We start from the raw sequence: 19,144 nt of genomic DNA, 5'->3' as shown, positions 1-19,144 counted from the left end.
CCAAAGTGTGGGGGGGGGGGAACAGCAGCAGCAGCACATATTTATTTCTATGGTCCTATGTGTCAAACTGTCTTTGTATTTATCTCATTGCATTCTCAAAAAAGCTTAGGAGGCAGAAAGCATCATCCTTCTTTTAAAGAAGAAGGAAGAAGAGAAGTCAGATGTGAAGACTTAAGGCAAAACTAGAAGTCATGCTCTGGTTCTTTTCCTGTAGCTGCCCTCCCCCAGCAGTGTTGGCCCATCCCCCTGAGACCCACTGATTCTGAGCCTTCATTTTCACAAGTACCAGGGGAGGTAGATGGAGAAGGGGTGAGCGCACTGCAGGGGTGGGGCAGGAGGGATGTCCCCGCTGACTGCATCTGTCCTGAATGCTGCTTCTGAGGGGAGCACGGTGGACACTCTCCCCAGGGAGAGGGAGGTGGCAGATGGTGGGAAGGGCGTCCAGGGAGGTGGGAGCCAGAGGCCCGGAGGAGCAGCTGCAGTGCCTCTGGTCAGATGGCTGGCAGGGCAGGCCCAGGCCCCAGGGAGGCTGCTGCCCAAGCAGACACTGAGGTGAGCTGATCTGAGATGTCTGTGCTTGACATCTCACCTGCTTTTTCTCTCTTTGATCAACAATTCCATCTCTGTTCCTCGCATGCCCAGTGGACATTGTGTAGGATGCTCTCATTGCCCAGAGGCCCGGGAGCTCAATGGGCCTGGTCTCAGTACAGATCTGATGCTTGGTACTGATTCACCGTCCTGCAGCTGTGGGTGGAGATGCTCCAAGTCCTGCCTGCACCACACCCAGCCCTGATGCAGCACCCAGATGATCTGAGGTTGTGTTAGTTGGCTTTTTCAATGCTGTGACTAAAGGACCTGACCAGCACAATTATAGAGGAAGAAGAGTTTATTTTAGGGCTTAGGGTTCCAGAGGTCTTAGTCCATAGAAGGCTGGCTCCATTTCTCAAGGCTCAAGGTGAGGCTGAACATCATGGCGGGGGAGAGGGGCCGAGGGAAGCAGCTCACATCATGGTGAACTGAAAGCTGAGACAGAGACTCCACTTGATTGACACAAATATATATCCAAAGCCACGCCCCAATTCCCACCTCCTCCAGCCACACCCTGCCACTTCAGTTACCACTCAGTTAATCCCTACCAGGGGATTAAATCATTGATTGGTTTAAGACTTTTACAACCTAGTCATTTCTCCTCTGAACCTTCTTGCATTGTCTAACAGTGAGATTTTGGGGGACAGCTCATATCTAAACCATAACAGAGCTTCTGTGAGGTCTACTTGCTCTACCCGAGAAAAACTACACTGAATATCAAGATGTATTTTTTTGTATTAATTTATTTTTTATTAATTAGTTATATATGACAGTAGAACGCATTTATGCACTTTGATATATCATACCTAGATGGGATATAATTTCATTTTTCTGAGTGTACATGTTGCAGAATCATATTCGTCATGCAATCACATATATACATACAGTAATAATGCCTGTTTCCTTCTACTATCTTTCCAATCCCACATCCCCTCCCCTCCCATCACTTCCCTCTACCTAATCTAAGGTAACGCTATTCTTCCCTAGTGCCCACTGCCTTATTGTGAATTAGCATTTGCATATGTATTCTTTCATTTTTATTTTTTGTGGTGCTAGGGATTGAACCCAGGGCCTTGCTAAATATTCATCCTACTACTATCTATACTCTCAGCCCAGAATGTATTTTTTAAAAAGAGTGATCTGACCTCAGTGTACCCAGAATCCCTTCCAGAACTGTATGTGATGTCCTGTCACACCTCACTCCCAACTGCGCCAGACACCAGTGGCCAACTGAGACGTCCCTTAGGTGCAAAGTATGTGCTGGGTTCTGAAGATTTAGTAAAAAGAAAAAAGAATATAAAGTAGCTTGCTAATACATTTTTATGTTGGTTACATGTTTGAAATGATAATATTTTGGGCTAAATAAGTGATCTTAAAATTAATTGTGCCTTTTTTTTTACTCTGTGAAGTGCAGCTACTAGAAAATGCCAAATGGGGGGGGGGTGTTAGACGGGGTCACGTTCCAGTTCCACTGAAGCCACACTGATCTAGACAGCTGGAGTCTTATGCTTCACCTTCGTAACTACTTTGGGTCCTGCACGGGAGCAGGAGGGGTATGAAGGAAGGAAGAGATGAAGCCCCAGAAGGGGAGAGGGAAAGAGAGAGCGAGGAAGGAGATAGTTATTGCATGAGGCCCTGCGGAAAGAACACGAACCCGTGTCAGATCTCAGCACTGCTGTGTGGTTGGGTGACCCTGGGCAAGTCACCCTAATCTCCTCATCAGTAAAATGGAGGAAAGGGCTACCGGACTGGATTGTCTGAGGTTTAGAAATATCTAAAAACCTTCAGTCACAGAGGCTGATATCCACGACTTGCTGAGTAAATGACAGTGATTTTGTGTCAGGAGGTAGCACTGACACGGCACGTGGGAGCAGCTTAGCAGTGATTCTGGACCCCTGGATGCCTGAATGCTGGGGTGTGCTGGCAGGAGGCTGGCCTCCGACACAGTCTGTTGTAGAGCACCTACCCTCCGTCCCCCAGGCGCCCACCACGGGGCTGAGCGGACCTCTGGAGAGTCACCTCCTCTCTCCTGCTCTTTCCTGCCAGGCTGCAGCCTCTTCACCTGTACTCAGTGTGCTTGTTGGTTGGATTGTTCCCTGTCGTTCCCTGGGGACCTGTCTGGGAAGTACCCAAATTCCACTGGGATAACTGCCGGCAAGCTTGGTGGACCAATCTGCTGTTGCTAAATAACTTTGTGTCTGTTCAGAATGCGGTGAGTCTCGAGTTGTTGGCTTTGTAAGGGCAAGTGGGTCACCGGTGTCTCAGTCACGGGGTAGGGCCAACCTGAGTCCCATCTCCCGGGGGGGCGGGGGTGTGGAGCTGTGTCAGTCTAAACAGGGGCAGCTGCTGTGAGAAGCAGAGGAGGGCATAGTAGTGTTAGTGAGGGGTGACCGCCAAGGTCCATGTCCCAAGGTGACAGCCCCAACCCCATCCTGGGTCCTGTACCAGTGCATGTCCTTCACCCCGAAGGAAGGGACACCATCTTCACCATATGCGCCAAGAGCCTATCCTGGGGTGGAACCTCCCACCACACCCTCACCATCGGAAATTCTACTCAATTTCTAGCCAGACCTGAAAGAGCTTGTTCAGAACTACAAGATCCGTACATGCTGTGGCTGCCCCAAAGCCCCGAAGTCCTCATAATAAATGTGGAATGAAAAAAAAAACTGAAATAGCTGTAATTAAATCATGTCACCAATTCCTCCAATGTCTTGAAAGTGGAACAAAAAAATAGAGAAATTCCGAAGTGTGGCAGGTCCCTAATTATTGTACATAACCACTTACTAGTAAAATGGCCAATGCCCAGCAGCTTTGATGAGCAGTCCATCGGTGACAGGGGTCCTGGGAGACAGTCTGTCTTCCCAGCAGACTGCCTTGGACCATTTATGGGAACCAGGGACAAGGACAGAAGCCAGTTACCTCTTTGAGTGAAGTCCACCTTAGATACCCGGAAGCTAGGGTGCCAGGGCCCTCAAGACTGCTACTCATGCTTTTCCCCACCATGAAAGCTTGTCTTCAGCTGTGGACAAAGATGCCCCTTCCTTGGCAGAAGTCTGAGCACCCTGGGACCCTGGGGTCCAAGGCACAGGAAAACTGTCCCCAGTGATTTCCTCACATTGAAGGAAAAGTGGAGGTAGCTACCTGATTTCTCAATATCCAGGGACAGTTCCTACCATGTGGTTTTGCCTAGACGATCCCACGTGGACCCTGTATGGGAACACAGGGGCTTCCACCCGAGTGCATCTGGAGCCACGCTGTGGTTCCAAATGAGCACAGTTTTGCCACCTAAAGTTGGGGGCGAAGTCCAGGCAAGGGAAAGAAAATAACACCAACTGCTGAGTTCCAACTGCACTGCTTTGATAATTACCTTACACATTCCTCTAACATGATGGACTTCAGTTCCCACAACTGTTCAAAGAGACGACTACTGTTTTTTAAAAAACCAAAGAGAAAACTGCCAGAATCTCCATGTTGTAAAATGTACTATCCAGATTTGTTCCAAGGATCCATGGACCAAGGTATGTGAAATAGCGCTTGCTCAAATTTCCTTCTCTTCCCCAACCAGCTCCTCATCCCAACCACCTACTGAGCTCTTCCTCCAAGTTCAGGCAGGTGGGAGATGTGGAGTGGCAGGCAAGACCTGAAGGCAAGAGGTCACTTTGGCTTCTCTTTGCAGTGTAATGGCTGGACCTGGTACCTTGCCAACGACTTCCAGTTCCATCTCACCACACCGGTGATTGTCCTTGTCTACAGAAAGTGAGTCTAACTGGGATAACTTCCCCTTGAAACTCTAAAGAAAGTGCTCTAGCTGTGTGTAGAGCAGATTTTTTAAATTGATAAAATGAGCTTTTCAGAAATGCAGGTCCCATGTCCTCTGTATTTACCTTCTTCCACATTCTCTTTTTATGGCCCAGGTCAGTACGTTTTTGCAGAGTTATAATTAGCATGTAGTAATATGTACCATTCAGGTTTTTCCACGTCAACTCTTCTTATAAACACTTCCACGTATTGACAGAACCTGCATACCTGTCAGTTTTAGGATTTATATGTCATTTTTGTGGCTGGGCATCTAGATTGAGCCCAGTTTTTCCTGATTATAAATGGCACAGCAATGAATGTCTTTGAACACACTACTTCTTCTCCTGGTTATTTCCATGGGGGCAGATTTCCAAGTGGAATTACTAGGTCAAAGGGTAGGAGCAATTCTGTGCTGCTCGTTACCTACTGTAGATTGCTCTCTGGAAAGAAAAGAAATTTACAGCACACTCAGCAATGTATCAGGGTACCTGCTTCCCCACATTGGATATTTATCATCTTAATTTTTGTTAGTTTTAGAAATACTTTATGGCCTCAATAATTCATGAGGAGATTTATAGTTTGTGGACTACTCATGCCATATTTTAAGAGATTTATTATTCTTTTTTTTTTGTCCAAGTACTTGTTCAATTTAAGAAATATTGGAAAATATTAGGATTAAGAGAGGGAGATACAGTCACCCAGTCTCTCATCACTGAAGGTGAGGCAAAATCACTGTTAATATTTTGGTGATTATGCTACTGATATTTTTTTTCTGCCCAGCATTATATACATGAAAATGTTCTGTATAAATATGTTTCTATCTTTTATTTAAGAGCTTGTGACCCACACATTTCCCTGTACTATTTTGCTTTTAGAAAACATAATCATAAAGCCTGTATAACATTCCATTTCCTGAATGAACTGTAATTTACTTATACCTTCTCCCATTGTTAAATACTTGGATTCTTTCCAATTTTATGCTTTTATAAATAATGGCCTGATGCATATATTCATGGCAATCATTTACCTCCAACTCCAATATTTCTTTAGAAAGCATATCCTTAGGAGGAATTACTGGGCCAAAGGGTATGAATGTCTTTGGGGCTCTTGAATCAGAATGATGAATTACTTTTTAAAAATCGAGACACCTGTGTTTGACATTTCTACAAAACTGCAGAGCCTCTTAGTCCCAACCTTTACTACTATGAACCAGTACAGACTCCACCTTGCTCAGAGCCTGGGTTCTCAAAGCTCTTCTTTCCTACCAGAACCTCTCAGTATTATAGCTGGGACTCCAGGGACCCTCTGGTCTTACACATGCAAAATCCCAAAGTGCACAAGCACTAATTTGTTTGAGGCCACCCTTGACCCCTGGGAAATAAAATACATTGGGAAAATGCTTCCCTCTTTCATCCCCAGGACAGTTCTGAGAGACATTTCATGAGGCTCTGAAGAACATTCTGGAAGAACTGAGCACCTTGATAGCACAAAACCTTGTACTGGCTTTCCCTGCTTTCTTGTTCTTCTTCCCTATCCCCAATCCTACTTCCACAAGAACTGTGCAGACCCATTGATCTCTGGCCTGCTTCCAGATTGGCAGGGGGACACCAGGATCCCCTTCCTGCTCTGTCCCCCTCCCATGTCCTTGGAGTGAGTGTCTGTGTCCACCTTACGTGCCTTGAGCAATTCATTTCTCTCTTTAATCAACCATTTACATCCGTATAGTATTGTGTAGATGACAAAGGACTTTCCCTGGCATGGCCTCATTTTGAGCGGCACCATAAGCTTCTAGACAAGGAAACTCGAGTTGAAGGCCCTGTCCGGGGTCACACAGTTAGTAAAGGTCCTCCCACCTCAGCCCAGCTCCTGGTCCGCTGGTTCTCCCCACCCCCACCCCCTGGTAAAGCAAGGCCAGCAGGAGCTCCTGGGTTGTCAGGCTTTATAAACGGGGTGGTGCAAGGTCCTGCAGGGCCCTCCTCCTCATGTCTTCTCTTCTTTGCAGAAGCAAACGTGTGCTCGTGCTCCTTGGGGCCCTGCTGTTCTTGGCATCTTTCACTGCCACTGCTCTGCTCACACTGGCTTACAAACTTCCCGTGTCGTCTCCATCGGCAGCCAGGTAAGGGTTCCCAGACTGTCCCTCTGTCCCTCTCCTGCCCATGCCAGACCTCCCAGGGAGGGCGGCTGAATGCCAGGCTGCTTGCTCTGTGTCCACCGGCTCGGCTCGTGGGAAAGCTGGGTGGGAAATTTTCCATCTGCTTGAGAAAGCCGGTTGCGTTTTTGCTTCCAAACTTCTGAACCTTTCAACTTGCCTCGAGGGGTGCTCTTGAACTCACGCCGCCGCCCATGGAATTGCTTCTCAGAGGGAAGGAGCGCCCCCGCGTGGCGAAAAGGTGCTTCTCCTCTAGTGTGTGAATGGCTGCTCCGAATCTCTATTGTTGGATGGAAGGACCGGAACTTAGGAATTAAGGGCTAACTCTTGGAGGTGACAAGGCTACTACCAGATGGCCTGGATGTGATTGAACCTAGGACCTTACCCACGATGCTATTTTTCCTCTCCGATGAGCAACGTGTATGATTCTTCCTTATAACCACGCTGTGGAATCACCAGCTCATCTATTCTCAATTCAGCAGAGTGACACAGAAGAGCATCAGGCAGGTCAGCCATCTGGGCTGATACCTCCAGTGACTGGCTTCATCTGTCACCCTCCTGCCTGCTGCCTCCAGACCCACACTGACCTCACCTCCACCACACAGCACACTCCTGGCACAGGGCCTTCACACTTGTCCTACACCCTGTCTAGAACGCTCTTCTATAGGATCTAAGATCTCTATAGGGCTTTCTCCTTCACCTCTTTCAGATGTCTGTGCAAATGTCACATTCCCAGCGTCCCCTTCATGGGCGTCCCCATATAAAATGGTCCAGAACAGGCCTGGTACATAAGTGCTCCCTGTGTATTTGTGAGTGGGCGGGACGTGTTGCTAAATGAATGGATGAATGACTACACAGCAAGCCTCCTGACCAGGAGAGCCATGCCCTTCCCATAAATGTCATCTGCCTCTGTGGGTGTGTCCAGGTGATGGAGAAAGGAGGCTTACTCATGCCTACCGCTGTGGTTCCCTCTGCGGGATGCGCTTTAGAGTCCCCTGGGAAGTTTTAGATCCTACTGGCGCTTCTCGCCCTACCTTGGGCCAATTGTTTGGGAATCTCTGGAGATGGAGCCCAGACAACTGACTTTCCTAAGCCCTCCCCAGGTATTTTAGTGTGCATGGGCGGGGAGGGGAGTCCGAGCTGAGAGCATGTTTAGCTTCGGTGGGGGAACAGGGATACATTTAAAGCACGGTTCCCAATCGAGGCTGCGCTTTGCCAGCCCAGATGAGCTTTGACCATCTTCCTCTCTGGGTATCATGCCCAGAGTTTCTTATTTAATGAGCCTGAGTGTAACCTGGACATTTCCTGTGACAGACACTCCATAGGTAGTGCTTCTCGAACTTCACGGGTATCAGGGTCCCCTGGAAGGCTTCTTATTGCAAGATGGCCGGCTCCTCTACCAGTTTCCTCCTATTCAGTAGGTCAGGGGAGGGGAAGGCAGGAATTTGACTTCCTAATAAGTTCTAAACATGATGCTGCTGTTAATGTCAGGGGACCATACCTTGGAAATCACAGCATCCAAGAATACTCTTTGGTATCTTCTCAAGAGCCCAGCTTGGACCTCTCAGAACGCTTTTCCCTCATATTAGTCTCTTCTCAGAGCTATCCTGGAGTATCAGCCACCAGAAACAATTATTTAAAGTGAACGATGTCATTCTGTATCCTAGGAATTGGGCATGGAATTTGGACAAGCCAACTGCAGCTCAAGGCAGGTCACTATTGGTGGATAAATGAACAAAGGTGGCCAAATGTACCTTTGGTTTTGCTGGTTACCTCAATGGACATCTCAGAGATTCCCAGTTCTATATCTAGAAGAAACGTAACCTTTTATTTTATTTTCTTGTATTTTTTTCAGTGAAAATGAGACTGTAATGTATTTCTTGGAATACTACACCAAGCCCTACTGCCGATATGGACCATTCCTTGTGGGCCTCTTTCTGAGCATTTTCATGCACCAAAACCATCAGTCAAATATTCTCAAGACCAAGGTATGGTTTTCCCATGCCTCTCTGTAAGGGCACTGGGTTGGTTGGGTTGGTGCAGCCATCTGTTCACACTCATCCTAGCCATGGGCAGGGGGAATCAGACTATAGGGTAAGTTACTGTGCTGCTGTGTGTTGTGGATGTATCTTTGTGCTAAAAGATAGGAAGGAGTTGATTTTCTTGCCAGATCCCAATTCTCTTCAAGGAGTTTCTGTTACCAAGCTTCCAATTTAGAGCTCAATGGAGTCCCCTCCATTAGAACTTTGGTTCAGACAATGATCTGGGAATGCATGCCCATGAGATTATCATGGCAAGGCCCTCATGGGAGGGGACAGAGTGGGTTGGATTTTTAAATCCCTGCAGTTTCTATAGACAGGATTCCTGGTCAGGTTTGATGGTTCCATCTGGGAATCAAGATGGGAGGTGTCTAGACAGGGGGAGTCTGTTCCTTTGCCTTCCCCGTGGGCCCTGAGTCCATATTTCCTTCCCTGGCTCTCTTGTGGGCAGTGATTCTGGCTCACCACTCAAGCTCACTGCTCAAGCTGGAAACCTGGGCTTGCATGGATGCCTCCTGGTCACAGACCATGCCTCCAGCTCCAGCCAACCGCCTCAGCCTGCAGACTATTTCTCTTGCTGTGCTTTCAGGACCTCTGCAGCCAACTTTGTTGAAGCTGTTATCTCTTCCCTAGATTTCTTCTCTAGTTTTCTTGCCTCTGGGTGTGCTGATCCCAGATCTGCTCTTTCTTGATCTGTGTGGATGCTCATGCTTCCTTCTCTGCTGGGAACGTGCTTTTCCACCCTCCAACTTCCCCCACTGCCTCTCCCTTTCACCTGATTTAACTCCTGTTTATCCTCAAAGGCTCCTTTAAGGTTTTCAGATAGGTCACCTTCACTTATTCCTCCAGGCTGGGTTGGATCCCTCCCTGCACATTGCCTGGTTCTGTCTCTTCTTATCTTTCTAATTTATTTTTGAACAATATTTTTTTTAATTAATTTTTATTGTAGGTTGTTCAAAACATTACATAGTTCTTGATATATCATATTTCACACTTTGATTCAAGTGGGATATGAACTCCCATTTTTACCCCATATACAGATTGCAGAATCACTTCAGTTGCACAACCATTGATTTACATATTGCCATTCTGGAGTCTGTTGTATTCTGCTGCCTTTCCTATCCTCTACTATCCCCCCTCCCCCCTCCCCTCCCCTCTTCTCTCTCTACCCCCTCTACTGTAATTCATTTCTCCCCCTTATATTTTCCTTCCTTTCCCCTCACTTCCTCTTGTATGTAATTTTGTATACCCCTGAGGGTCTCCTTCCATTTACATGCAATTTCCCTTCTCTCTCCCTTTCCCTCCCACCTCTCATCCCTGTTTAATGTTAATCTTCTTCTCATGCTCTTCTTCCCTACTCTGTTCTTAGTTACTCTCCTTATATCAAAGAAGACATTTGGCATTTGTTTTTAAGGGATTGGCTAGCTTCACTTAGCATAATCTGCTCTAATGCCATCCATTTCCCTCCAAATTCTATGATTTTGTCATTTCTTAATGCAGAGTAATACTCCATTGTGTATAAATGCCACATTTTTTTAATCCATTCGTCTATTGAAGGGCATCTAGGTTGGTTCCACAGTCTTGCTATTGGGAATTGTGCTGCTATGAACATGGATGTAGCAGTGTCCCTATAGTGTGCTCTTTTTAGGTCTTTAGGGAATAGACCGAGTAGTGGAATAGCTGGATCAAATGGTGGTTCCATTCCGAGCTTTCCAAGAAATCTCCATACTGCTTTCCAAATTGGCCGCACCAATTTGCAGTCCCACCAGCAATGTACAAGAGTACCCTTTTCCCCACATCCTCGCCAGCACTTGTTGCTGTTTGACTTCCTAATGGCTGCCAATCTTACTGGAGTGAGATGGTATCTTAGGGTGGTTTTGATTTGCATTTCTCTGACTGCTAGAGATGGTGAGCATTTTTTCATATACTTGTTGATTGATTGTATGTCCTCCTCTGAGAAATTTCTGTTCAGGTCCTTGGCCCATTTGTTGATTGGGTTATTCGTTATTTCATTGTCTAATTTTTTTAGTTCTTTGTATATTCTGGATATTAGGGCTCTGTCTGAAGTGTGAGGAGTAAAGATTTGTTCCCAGGACGTAGGCTCCCTATTTACCTCTCTTATTGTTTCTTTTGCTGAGAAAAAACTTTTTAGTTTGAGTAAGTCCCATTTGTTGATTCTAGTTATTAACTTTTGTGCTATGGGTGTCCTATTGAGGAATTTGGAGCCCGACCCCACAGTATGTAGATCATAGCCAACTTTTTCTTCTATCAGACGCCATGTCTCTGATTTGATATCAAGTTCCTTGATCCACTTTGAGTTAACTTTTGTGCATGGCGAGAGAAAGGGATTCAGTTTCATTTTGTTGCATATGGATTTCCAGTTTTCCCAACACCATTTGTTGAAGATGCTATCCTTCTTCCATTTCATGCTTTTAGCCCCTTTATCAAATATAAGATAGTTGTAGTTTTGTGGATTGGTTTCTGTGTCCTCTATTCTGTACCATTGGTCCACCTGCCTGTTTTGGTACCAGTACCATGCTGTTTTTGTTACTATTGCTCTGTAGTATAGTTTGAAGTCTGGTATAGCTATACCGCCTGATTCACATTTCCTGCTTAGAATTGTTTTTGCTATTCTGGGTCTTTTATTTTTCCATATGAATTTCATGATTGCTTTCTCTATTTCTACAAGAAATGCCGTTGGGATTTTGATTGGCATTGCATTAAACCTATAGAGAACTTTTGGTAATATCGCCATTTTGATGATGTTACTTCTACCTATCCATGAACAGGGTATATTTTTCCATCTTCTAAGATCTTCTTCTATTTCTCTCTTTAGGGTTCTGTAGTTTTCATTGTATAAGTCTTTCACCTCTTTTGTTAGGTTGATTCCCAAGTATTTTATTTTCTTTGAGGATATTGTGAATGGGGTGGTTGTCCTCATTTCCATTTCAGAGGATTTGTTGCTGATATACAGGAATGCCTTTGATTTATGCGTGTTGATTTTATAGCCTGCCACTTTGCTGAATTCATTTATTAGCTCTAATAGTTTCTTTGTAGACCCTTTTGGGTCTGCTAGGTATAGAATCATGTCATCTGCAAATAGTGATAATTTGAGTTCTTCTTTTCCTATTTTTATGCCTTTAATTTCTTTCGTCTGTCTAATTGCTCTGGCCAGTGATTCGAGAACTATGTTGAACAGAAGTGGTGAGAGAGGGCATCCCTGTCTTGTTCCAGATTTTAGAGGGAATGCCTTCAGTTTTTCTCCATTCAGAATGATGCTAGCCTGAGGCTTAGCATAGATTGCTTTTACAATGTTGAGGTATGTTGAACAATATTTTTTATTGGTGCATATAATTATACATAATGGTGGGATTCATTGTTACATGTTCCTACATGCTCACCACATAGTAATATAATTTGGCCAATGTCTTTCTCCTCCTTGAGGGCACAGCATCTCTTACTCACCTCTGAATCTATGGCGCCTGGTTCTGAGATCTTAACTCACTGAAGCCATTCAATAAATGAATGAATGAAAGAGAACTTGCTTTCCAGCGGAAGCAAGGAGTTCCATTGCACTAGCACGATACAACTCCTGCCCAAATGCTTCTGTAAGACCCTCCTTTTGTTTGCCTCGGTTGTGTGTGTACCTCACAGACATTTTTACATTGGTCTTTGTAAAAATCTTCTTGTGTTGATCATGGCAGGAACAAGAGATAGGATTTAACCAGAAGTAAAGCGGCCATGTGACTTTTTAATAGGTTGGGTATATGATATTCCATAGAGATAGAGTATTCAGTTGTAGATTATAACAGAGCACCATTGAAGGCTTGTTGAAACATAGTCCAGGTTACGTGGGGTGTGAAGATGAGTGTGAGAAAAGGGGAAAGGTTAAGATGAAGACAGAGTATTGGGGAACCACTTCAAGGGCCAGTGTCAGGAACAGGGAGTGTGGAACTAGGGCACAGCGGAAGAACAACAGGGACACGTTAGGTGGAACAAACTCAAGCTTAAGAATGTTTAAATAAGGACCGAGTGCAAGCTGGAAGGAGCTGGGCATGCACCATGTCCTGGGATGAGTTCAGGCAGGATGCACTACTGGTAGAAGAAAGGACAGGGAGAGAGCACGCAGCTGGGATGCACTTTATAAGGCTGCAGGGCGGTCAAGGCCAAGGACTTAGCAGTGGGCTGCAGGGGATCCTAGGCTGACAGAGCTCAGAGCCCCTGAGGGTTTGCCTCTCCTTCCCTGTAGCTGGAAACTAGGGCAAGAGGCGGAGACCCTAGAAGGTCTAAGAGACTAGATGGTGGACTGATCTGAAGTTGGCTCCATTCTGTAGATATCATCACAGAAGCTGGAGAACTAGAACATGGAGAAGCAAGACAGAGCCGTGGAAGATGATTTGGAAGTAAAAAGGTCAAGAAAGGTGCCATAAGATCCATGATCTCAGACTGAGCAGTCGCATTTAAGTCAGGGAGCTGTCGGAGCTGAGAACTTCCCACTCTCCCTTCCAACATTTTGTGTCCTGGTGTCTAGCGCATAGTCCAGGCAGGCAAGGTGGCCTGTGGGCTCTCCCACTTAGGTGGGGCAGGATTCAGCAATGAGCCACCTCTGGTTAAGAGGCAGAATGGGAGGTCAGGAGTGGTAGGAGCAGGTTAGAGCATGACCTAATTGACTTTTTCTCTTTTAACCTTCATTTTGAGATGGTTGTAGATTCACAGGATACAGAAAGGTCCTGTGCAGCCGTCAGCCAGGTACCAAGTGACAGCTAAGGGTGTATTTCCACACCCAGGAATTGACATAGGCACAATCCATAGACCCACCCATTTTACCTCTATTCATTTATGAACATGTAGTTCTGGGCCATGTTGTCCCCTGTGGTGATCTGAGTAACCACCACCGCAGTCAAGGCACAACTCTTCATCACCACACGGCGTCACCTTCTCATCCCACCCCTTTACAGTCAGACACACCTCTCTGCCCACCCATTGCTCACCTGTGGCAACTGGCAGGCTGAGTCCTCTACCTGAGTCAATTTACACAGTTGAGGTTTCTGAAGCAACAGAAATAACACCAAAAAAAAAAAAAAAAGTGAGTCTGTACAAGCAGACATGAATGCACAATGGTTTCAATGGGCTGTGAACCACTTCTCCTTTCCCTGTAGGTGCAGGCCCTGTTGGGGTGGACTTGCTCCCTGCTGACCCTGTTCACAGTTGTCACTCTGGCATACGTGCTGGACGATCTCTCCACTGAGACTTGGGTGGCTGCTGCAGTCTACCAAGCCCTCCACCGGACCCTGTGGGCTGCCGCCGTGGGCTGGGTCATCTTTGCATGCCAGGAAGGCTATGGAGGTAGGAGGTGGCCCTGGGCTCTGCTCTGGCGCTCACAGAGGGTGGCAAATCTAAACCACAGCGTGTGTACCCAGAGAGACTTCTCTGTACCGGAGTGGTTGATGAATGGCTCCTACTGACTCAGAAACATCCATTTGTGTATATCCTTGGAGAAAACACCCCACATACTGTTTTAGATTTTATGTTGGTCTGTGTACAAATGTAATTCTGAGGACAAAGTTGTTACTGGAGACAGTAAAGCTAGTTTAGAAGTTGGAAAGAATTCAGGTAGAGAAATGCACTGAGAAAACAGAAACTTAGTGCCAGGGGATAAGACTTCTGGTCAACCCACCCTGAACCTTCACCTCTTCCTCTGAGGAGGTAAAGTCAAAGTTTCCAAGACCCCCTTCCATAACCGGGAAACTACTGCTGTCAAATCAGCTTTTGAGGTGCTGGAGTCAAGCAGATAAAGGTGAAAATGGAAAGAAGAATCTCCAGGTTAGAGATCTCTAATGTTTTCCTCCCTTTCTTCTCTATTTGGCATGAGATAGGAAGGGAGAGAGGGCATGGGGTCAGCAGATGGCAAGACTGAGGCTGGTAGGCAGTGTCCACAAAAAGTTGCAGCCCTGAACTTTCCAGAATCCCTGAGGATGAAGAGCCAGGGCCAGCAGAGCCACGACAGCTTCACCTCTGGGAACATCTCTGGGATGAGGTTAGACCCCACCTGGGAACCCAAACCTATCAGCCTCGGCCAAGGGGCCGGAAGCATGGTGTGATTCTAACATGGCTGATGGAGCCCTGGATGTGCACCAGGTCCTGTGGAAATGTCACCTGTGGTGCCCCAGGTACCGCTGGTCATGCCCCTAAGAGGCAGACCTATAATGAGCTCTGTTTCTCTAGGAGAACACAATGCATGAAGTGAAAGCCACACAGCTGGGAAGTGGCCGAGCTAGAAGGAGCACCCAAGGCAGTATAACGTCAAAGGCTGATGCACTTCGATACTGAGCAACAGTTTCCCTTTTGGATGTTGATTAGAATAATTCTTGAATTTTTGAGAATTTTAATCTAGTGATAATTTGTTCTGTTATATTCCATTTTATTTTATCTTTCAGTACTAAGGATTGAAACGAGGGTCTTGCACATGCAAGGCAAGTACTCTACACTGAGCCACATCCTCAGCCCTTTTAATTCTCTATCGAGACAGGATCTCATTAAGTTGCTGAGGCTAACCTTGAACTTGCAAACCTCCTGTCTCAGCCTCCTGTGTGTGTTGGATTACAGGTGTGCACTGCCATGCCTGGCTGTAAGACACACATACATACACACACACACACACACACACACATACACACACACTTTACAGCACTGGGGCTTGAACCCAAGGCCTCATGCTTGATAGGTAAATGTCTAACACTGAGCCATTTCCCCAGGCCAATGTCCCAATTTTAGAAGCTTTCCCTTAAATATGAAGGTGGTATTGAAGAGGAAGAGGGTTGTGTTCTTGCTGTCTATTTTGTCTTCATTTATGGTAAACTTCAGATCCCCTGACCACAGCAGTAGGTCCTTCCCCATTCTGGAACAATGTCCCTGAATAGTTCCCAGAACCTCAGAATGTGAGCAGCAACTGCCCCTGGCCCAGCCCTGGCCGTTCACAGTACTGTGGCAAATGTCACGGGATTCCTGTCTGCTGTGTACTGCTGCTATATCAAGAATGACTAGCTGATGCAAATGATGATGAGAGAAAAATGACTTTGCTTGTTAGAAGACTGAACAAATCTGCAGCTATGTTTTACAGTGGCGCTAGTGACTTTTCTCAGTCATTAGTGTGAGTAAGGTGACATCTCTCTTCCTCCAGGTGCCAAATGAGCCCTTTTGTTTATTCCTGAATGTTGTATCAAAGGGGGCTGGCACGAGTCAATCCACAGGTACAGGTGTGATGGTTATCCTGGGTTCATGTCTCCAACACTATTTACAAGGTATCAAGATTTGTCAGGCCGGGCGCGGTGGCACTTGCCTCTGGCTCAGGAGGCTGAGGCAGGAGGATTGCAAGTTCAAAACCAGCCTCAGACTCTATCTCTTAATAAAATACAAAACAGGGCTGGGGATGTGGCTCAGTGGTTGAGTGCCCCTGAGTTCAATCCTCACTACCAGGAAAAAAAAATATTGATCAGTAAGTGAATGCAGGAGATCTAAGTGTTCAGATAAGTTTTGAGAAAATGTATATTCCTGATGACCTTTAGGTGACATTTGAAGGAGTGTCTAATTGAGACTCTCAGGATGAGGGAGGATCTATATTTTCAAATGATCGTTTCAATCATTTTTAGGTGGTACCAACATAGACCATGCAGGTCCCATTAGCCTGTATATTGTCCCCTTAGATGACCACTCATCTCCTGACCATGTTACTCCTTTGGCTGAAATCCTGTCACTTTTAGCTGTGGCCCCTGAACTTATGTTTGGACTTATTCTAAAGGGCTATAAATTCTTTGGATCTTTCATGTTGGCCTCAGTTATTTTTATCCTAATTTTACCTAAATGCAAACGAACATAAATCTGGATACAAGTTCTTATAGCACATACATTTATAAAGCCTCAAAAAATTTATAAAATAACCATAAAACTACAAAACCAATAAAATCTGCATTAGCTCCATTAACAAAGTGATAACAATTTGCTGGTGTCCGTTGTGGCTCACCGCTGTGTGTGAGATTCTTGGCTTCACGGGGCCTTCTTGTGTGCTTGGCGTACCTCTCTGAGATTAGGTTCTTTGATGACTTAATTTTCCTCCAACTGTTTTTTGTTTTGTTGCCTGGTGATATCTTGGATCACCTTAATTTGGATTCTGCTCAGAGCAAATCCATTCTTTTATCTCTGAATCCATCTTGTTTTTTTATTCACTTAATTACAAAAAGTACTTTTGTATACTTGTTTTTATGCCAAGTGATGTTCTAGATGCTGGGGATATAGCAACAGGGAAGGAAAAAAAACCCAATAGGGTGGGGGTAGTGGGGAGCCTAGAGACTCTGTAGGCTGAATAAGGGCCCCCCAAAGATCTCAGAGTGGGGCTTGTGGCTTCATGAGGCAGTGCGTGTCCCCTCCAGGTCTGGTGAAAAGGGTGCTTTCTTGTGACATCTGGAGTTTCCTGGCCGGCATCAGTTACGCTTGCTACCTGGTGCACCCGGTTCTGATCATCCTGCACAATGCACTTCAGGAGACTCTTATTCACTACACTGATTCCAACATGGTGAGTTAGCCCCCGGCCCCCAGTCCCCAGTTCTGTCACAGAACCACAGTTTTTTTTTTTTTTTTCTTCTCTTCAGTGACACAGCAAAGTGTCGGCTTTGTGAGAAGCCTGTTTGGTTTTCCAAAGAGACTGATTGTTCTGTTTTACTTGGGGGAGAAAGAGGAAGGGCTTTACACAGGGTGACATCTTTATTTTAGTTTTTAATGTCTGGGACTGTCTGTTCTACGGAGCCATTTTATATAACCAGGATGACACATTCTAAGATCCAAACATGAGGGAATTGGACAGTAAAGCTGCATCCGCTGTACCCTTTTCCCTTACAGTTCTATCTTTTCTCTGGACACTGTGTGCTGACCTTCGTCTCTGGGCTGGCCCTGACACTGTTCATTGAGAGGCCGTGGCAGGAACTGCAGTGGAGCCTGTGTGGCCGGGTGCCTGCAGAGCCATGAACACTCTAACTAAACCCCAGAAGAATGGATGGCCCTTTGTTGGTGGTGACGAGCAGAGGCCCTGATGTCCTCATTAAGCAAAGAATGCCTGTGTTCCTGAGAAGAGCTGTGAATCTGATTTTGTGAATATTTAATACATACAAGTTCTCTGTGTTTAAAATAAAAGAGTGTTCTATGATAATTTTTGTAGGAGCACAATAATCGCCCTCGGCTGAATCATTTTAACAAAAATCTGGATTTCTTTTTTTGGGTCTTGGCTTGCCTTTGATTTTTTTTTTTTTTTTTGTATCAATGATCATAGTGTAAAATTAAAATGGAGCCAGGCTTGGAGGGTCCAGAGTAGACAAAGCCAGTTAACCTTCCTAAGTGACCTTGAACCTTGCCGGATTGGCAGATGTAAGCAAAACTTAACTTGAGCTATTTCTTGTAAATATTTATAATAAAGAAAAACAGAACTTAATCAACCCAGAGCAGCCAATGAACTTATATAACCAGGGACTTTCCAATGCCAGAGACTAAATAAGGCAGCTCTGTAACTGTCACCAATCACATGTTGCGTTTGCTTCCCTCCTGTGCCTGTTCCCCTCGCACTCCCTCCTCGGGAGCTCCTGGACCACTTGTGCCTTGGGGCTGCTTGATTCGTGATTGTTATTTGCTCAAATGGCTCTAAAATGTTATCGTGCTTCAATTTTCTTTTTTACAAAAGAAAATGATCCAATGTAGTGAATTGATTGTAATTTGACTTGTGAGGCTCACTTGGGCTCTGATGCGTGCTCTTCTCAGTAAAATCACATGTAGCTTTCCACACCATGATCATTTGTGTGTTGTTACGACATTTTTTTACGACATCTTTTACTCTGGGACTTCTGGGTGGTATGACCCATTAGCACACATGATTCATGGGGTTTCTGATCACTGTCTTCTTGAACATGATCTTTTCTACAACAGGGTTCCTGTCGTGGATTGAATTGTGTCCCTCCAAAAAGATATGCCCAAGTCCTAACCCCCAGTTCCTCAGAATGTGCCCTTATTTGGAGATCATCTTTACAGGGGTAATTAAGTTTAAATGAGGCTGAAAGACTAATCTAACCTAGTGGTGAACTTATAGAAAGAGGAGATTTGGACCCAGAGGCAGACACACACAGAGAGGGAGGACAATGTAAGACCCACAGGGAGAAGATGACTGTGTACAAGCCAAGGAACACCAAGCACGCTGGTGAACACCAGGGAAGAGGCAGGATGGGCTCTCCCTAGAGCTGTCAGAGAGTGTGGCCCTGTTGATACCTTGCTTTCTAACTTGAAGCCTTTAGAACTGTGAGGGAAGGATATGTTTCTGTTGTCTTAAGTCACCTAGTTTGTGGTGCTCTGTGATAACCACTCTAGGACTCATAAGGCCGGAGGACCAGGCTCTCGGCCTTGAGTTTTTAGCTTCACCTCAACTATCTACACTTAGGAATATCTCTTTCTTCTGGTGGTGCTTGGGGTTGAACCCAGGGTCTTGCACATGCTAAGGTAGCATTCCACCATTGAACTACATCCTTAATACAGATGT

General features: G+C 45.6%; 1 protein-coding gene across 1 annotated transcript in view; it reads left to right on the top strand.

The window, feature by feature from the left end:
- The window catches only part of LOC143382987 (O-acyltransferase like protein-like), a 55,009-nt gene extending 37,334 nt beyond the window's left edge, over positions 1-17,675 (top strand). The window contains exons 10-16 of the mRNA XM_076837335.2: positions 2,635-2,800; positions 4,265-4,344; positions 6,389-6,502; positions 8,391-8,523; positions 13,734-13,920; positions 17,001-17,143; positions 17,467-17,675. Of these exons, the coding sequence (XP_076693450.2) occupies positions 2,635-2,800; positions 4,265-4,344; positions 6,389-6,502; positions 8,391-8,523; positions 13,734-13,920; positions 17,001-17,143; positions 17,467-17,592 (949 nt within the window). The 3' untranslated portion in view covers positions 17,593-17,675. The remainder of the gene's footprint in view (positions 1-2,634; positions 2,801-4,264; positions 4,345-6,388; positions 6,503-8,390; positions 8,524-13,733; positions 13,921-17,000; positions 17,144-17,466) is intronic.
- The last annotated feature ends 1,469 nt before the right edge of the window (positions 17,676-19,144 follow it).

This window comes from Callospermophilus lateralis, chromosome 17 (assembly GCF_048772815.1).
Source record: "Callospermophilus lateralis isolate mCalLat2 chromosome 17, mCalLat2.hap1, whole genome shotgun sequence".
Lineage (NCBI taxonomy): Eukaryota > Metazoa > Chordata > Mammalia > Rodentia > Sciuridae > Callospermophilus > Callospermophilus lateralis.
Note: the sequence above shows the minus strand (reverse complement) of the source record. Positions and strands in the feature narration are given on the sequence as shown.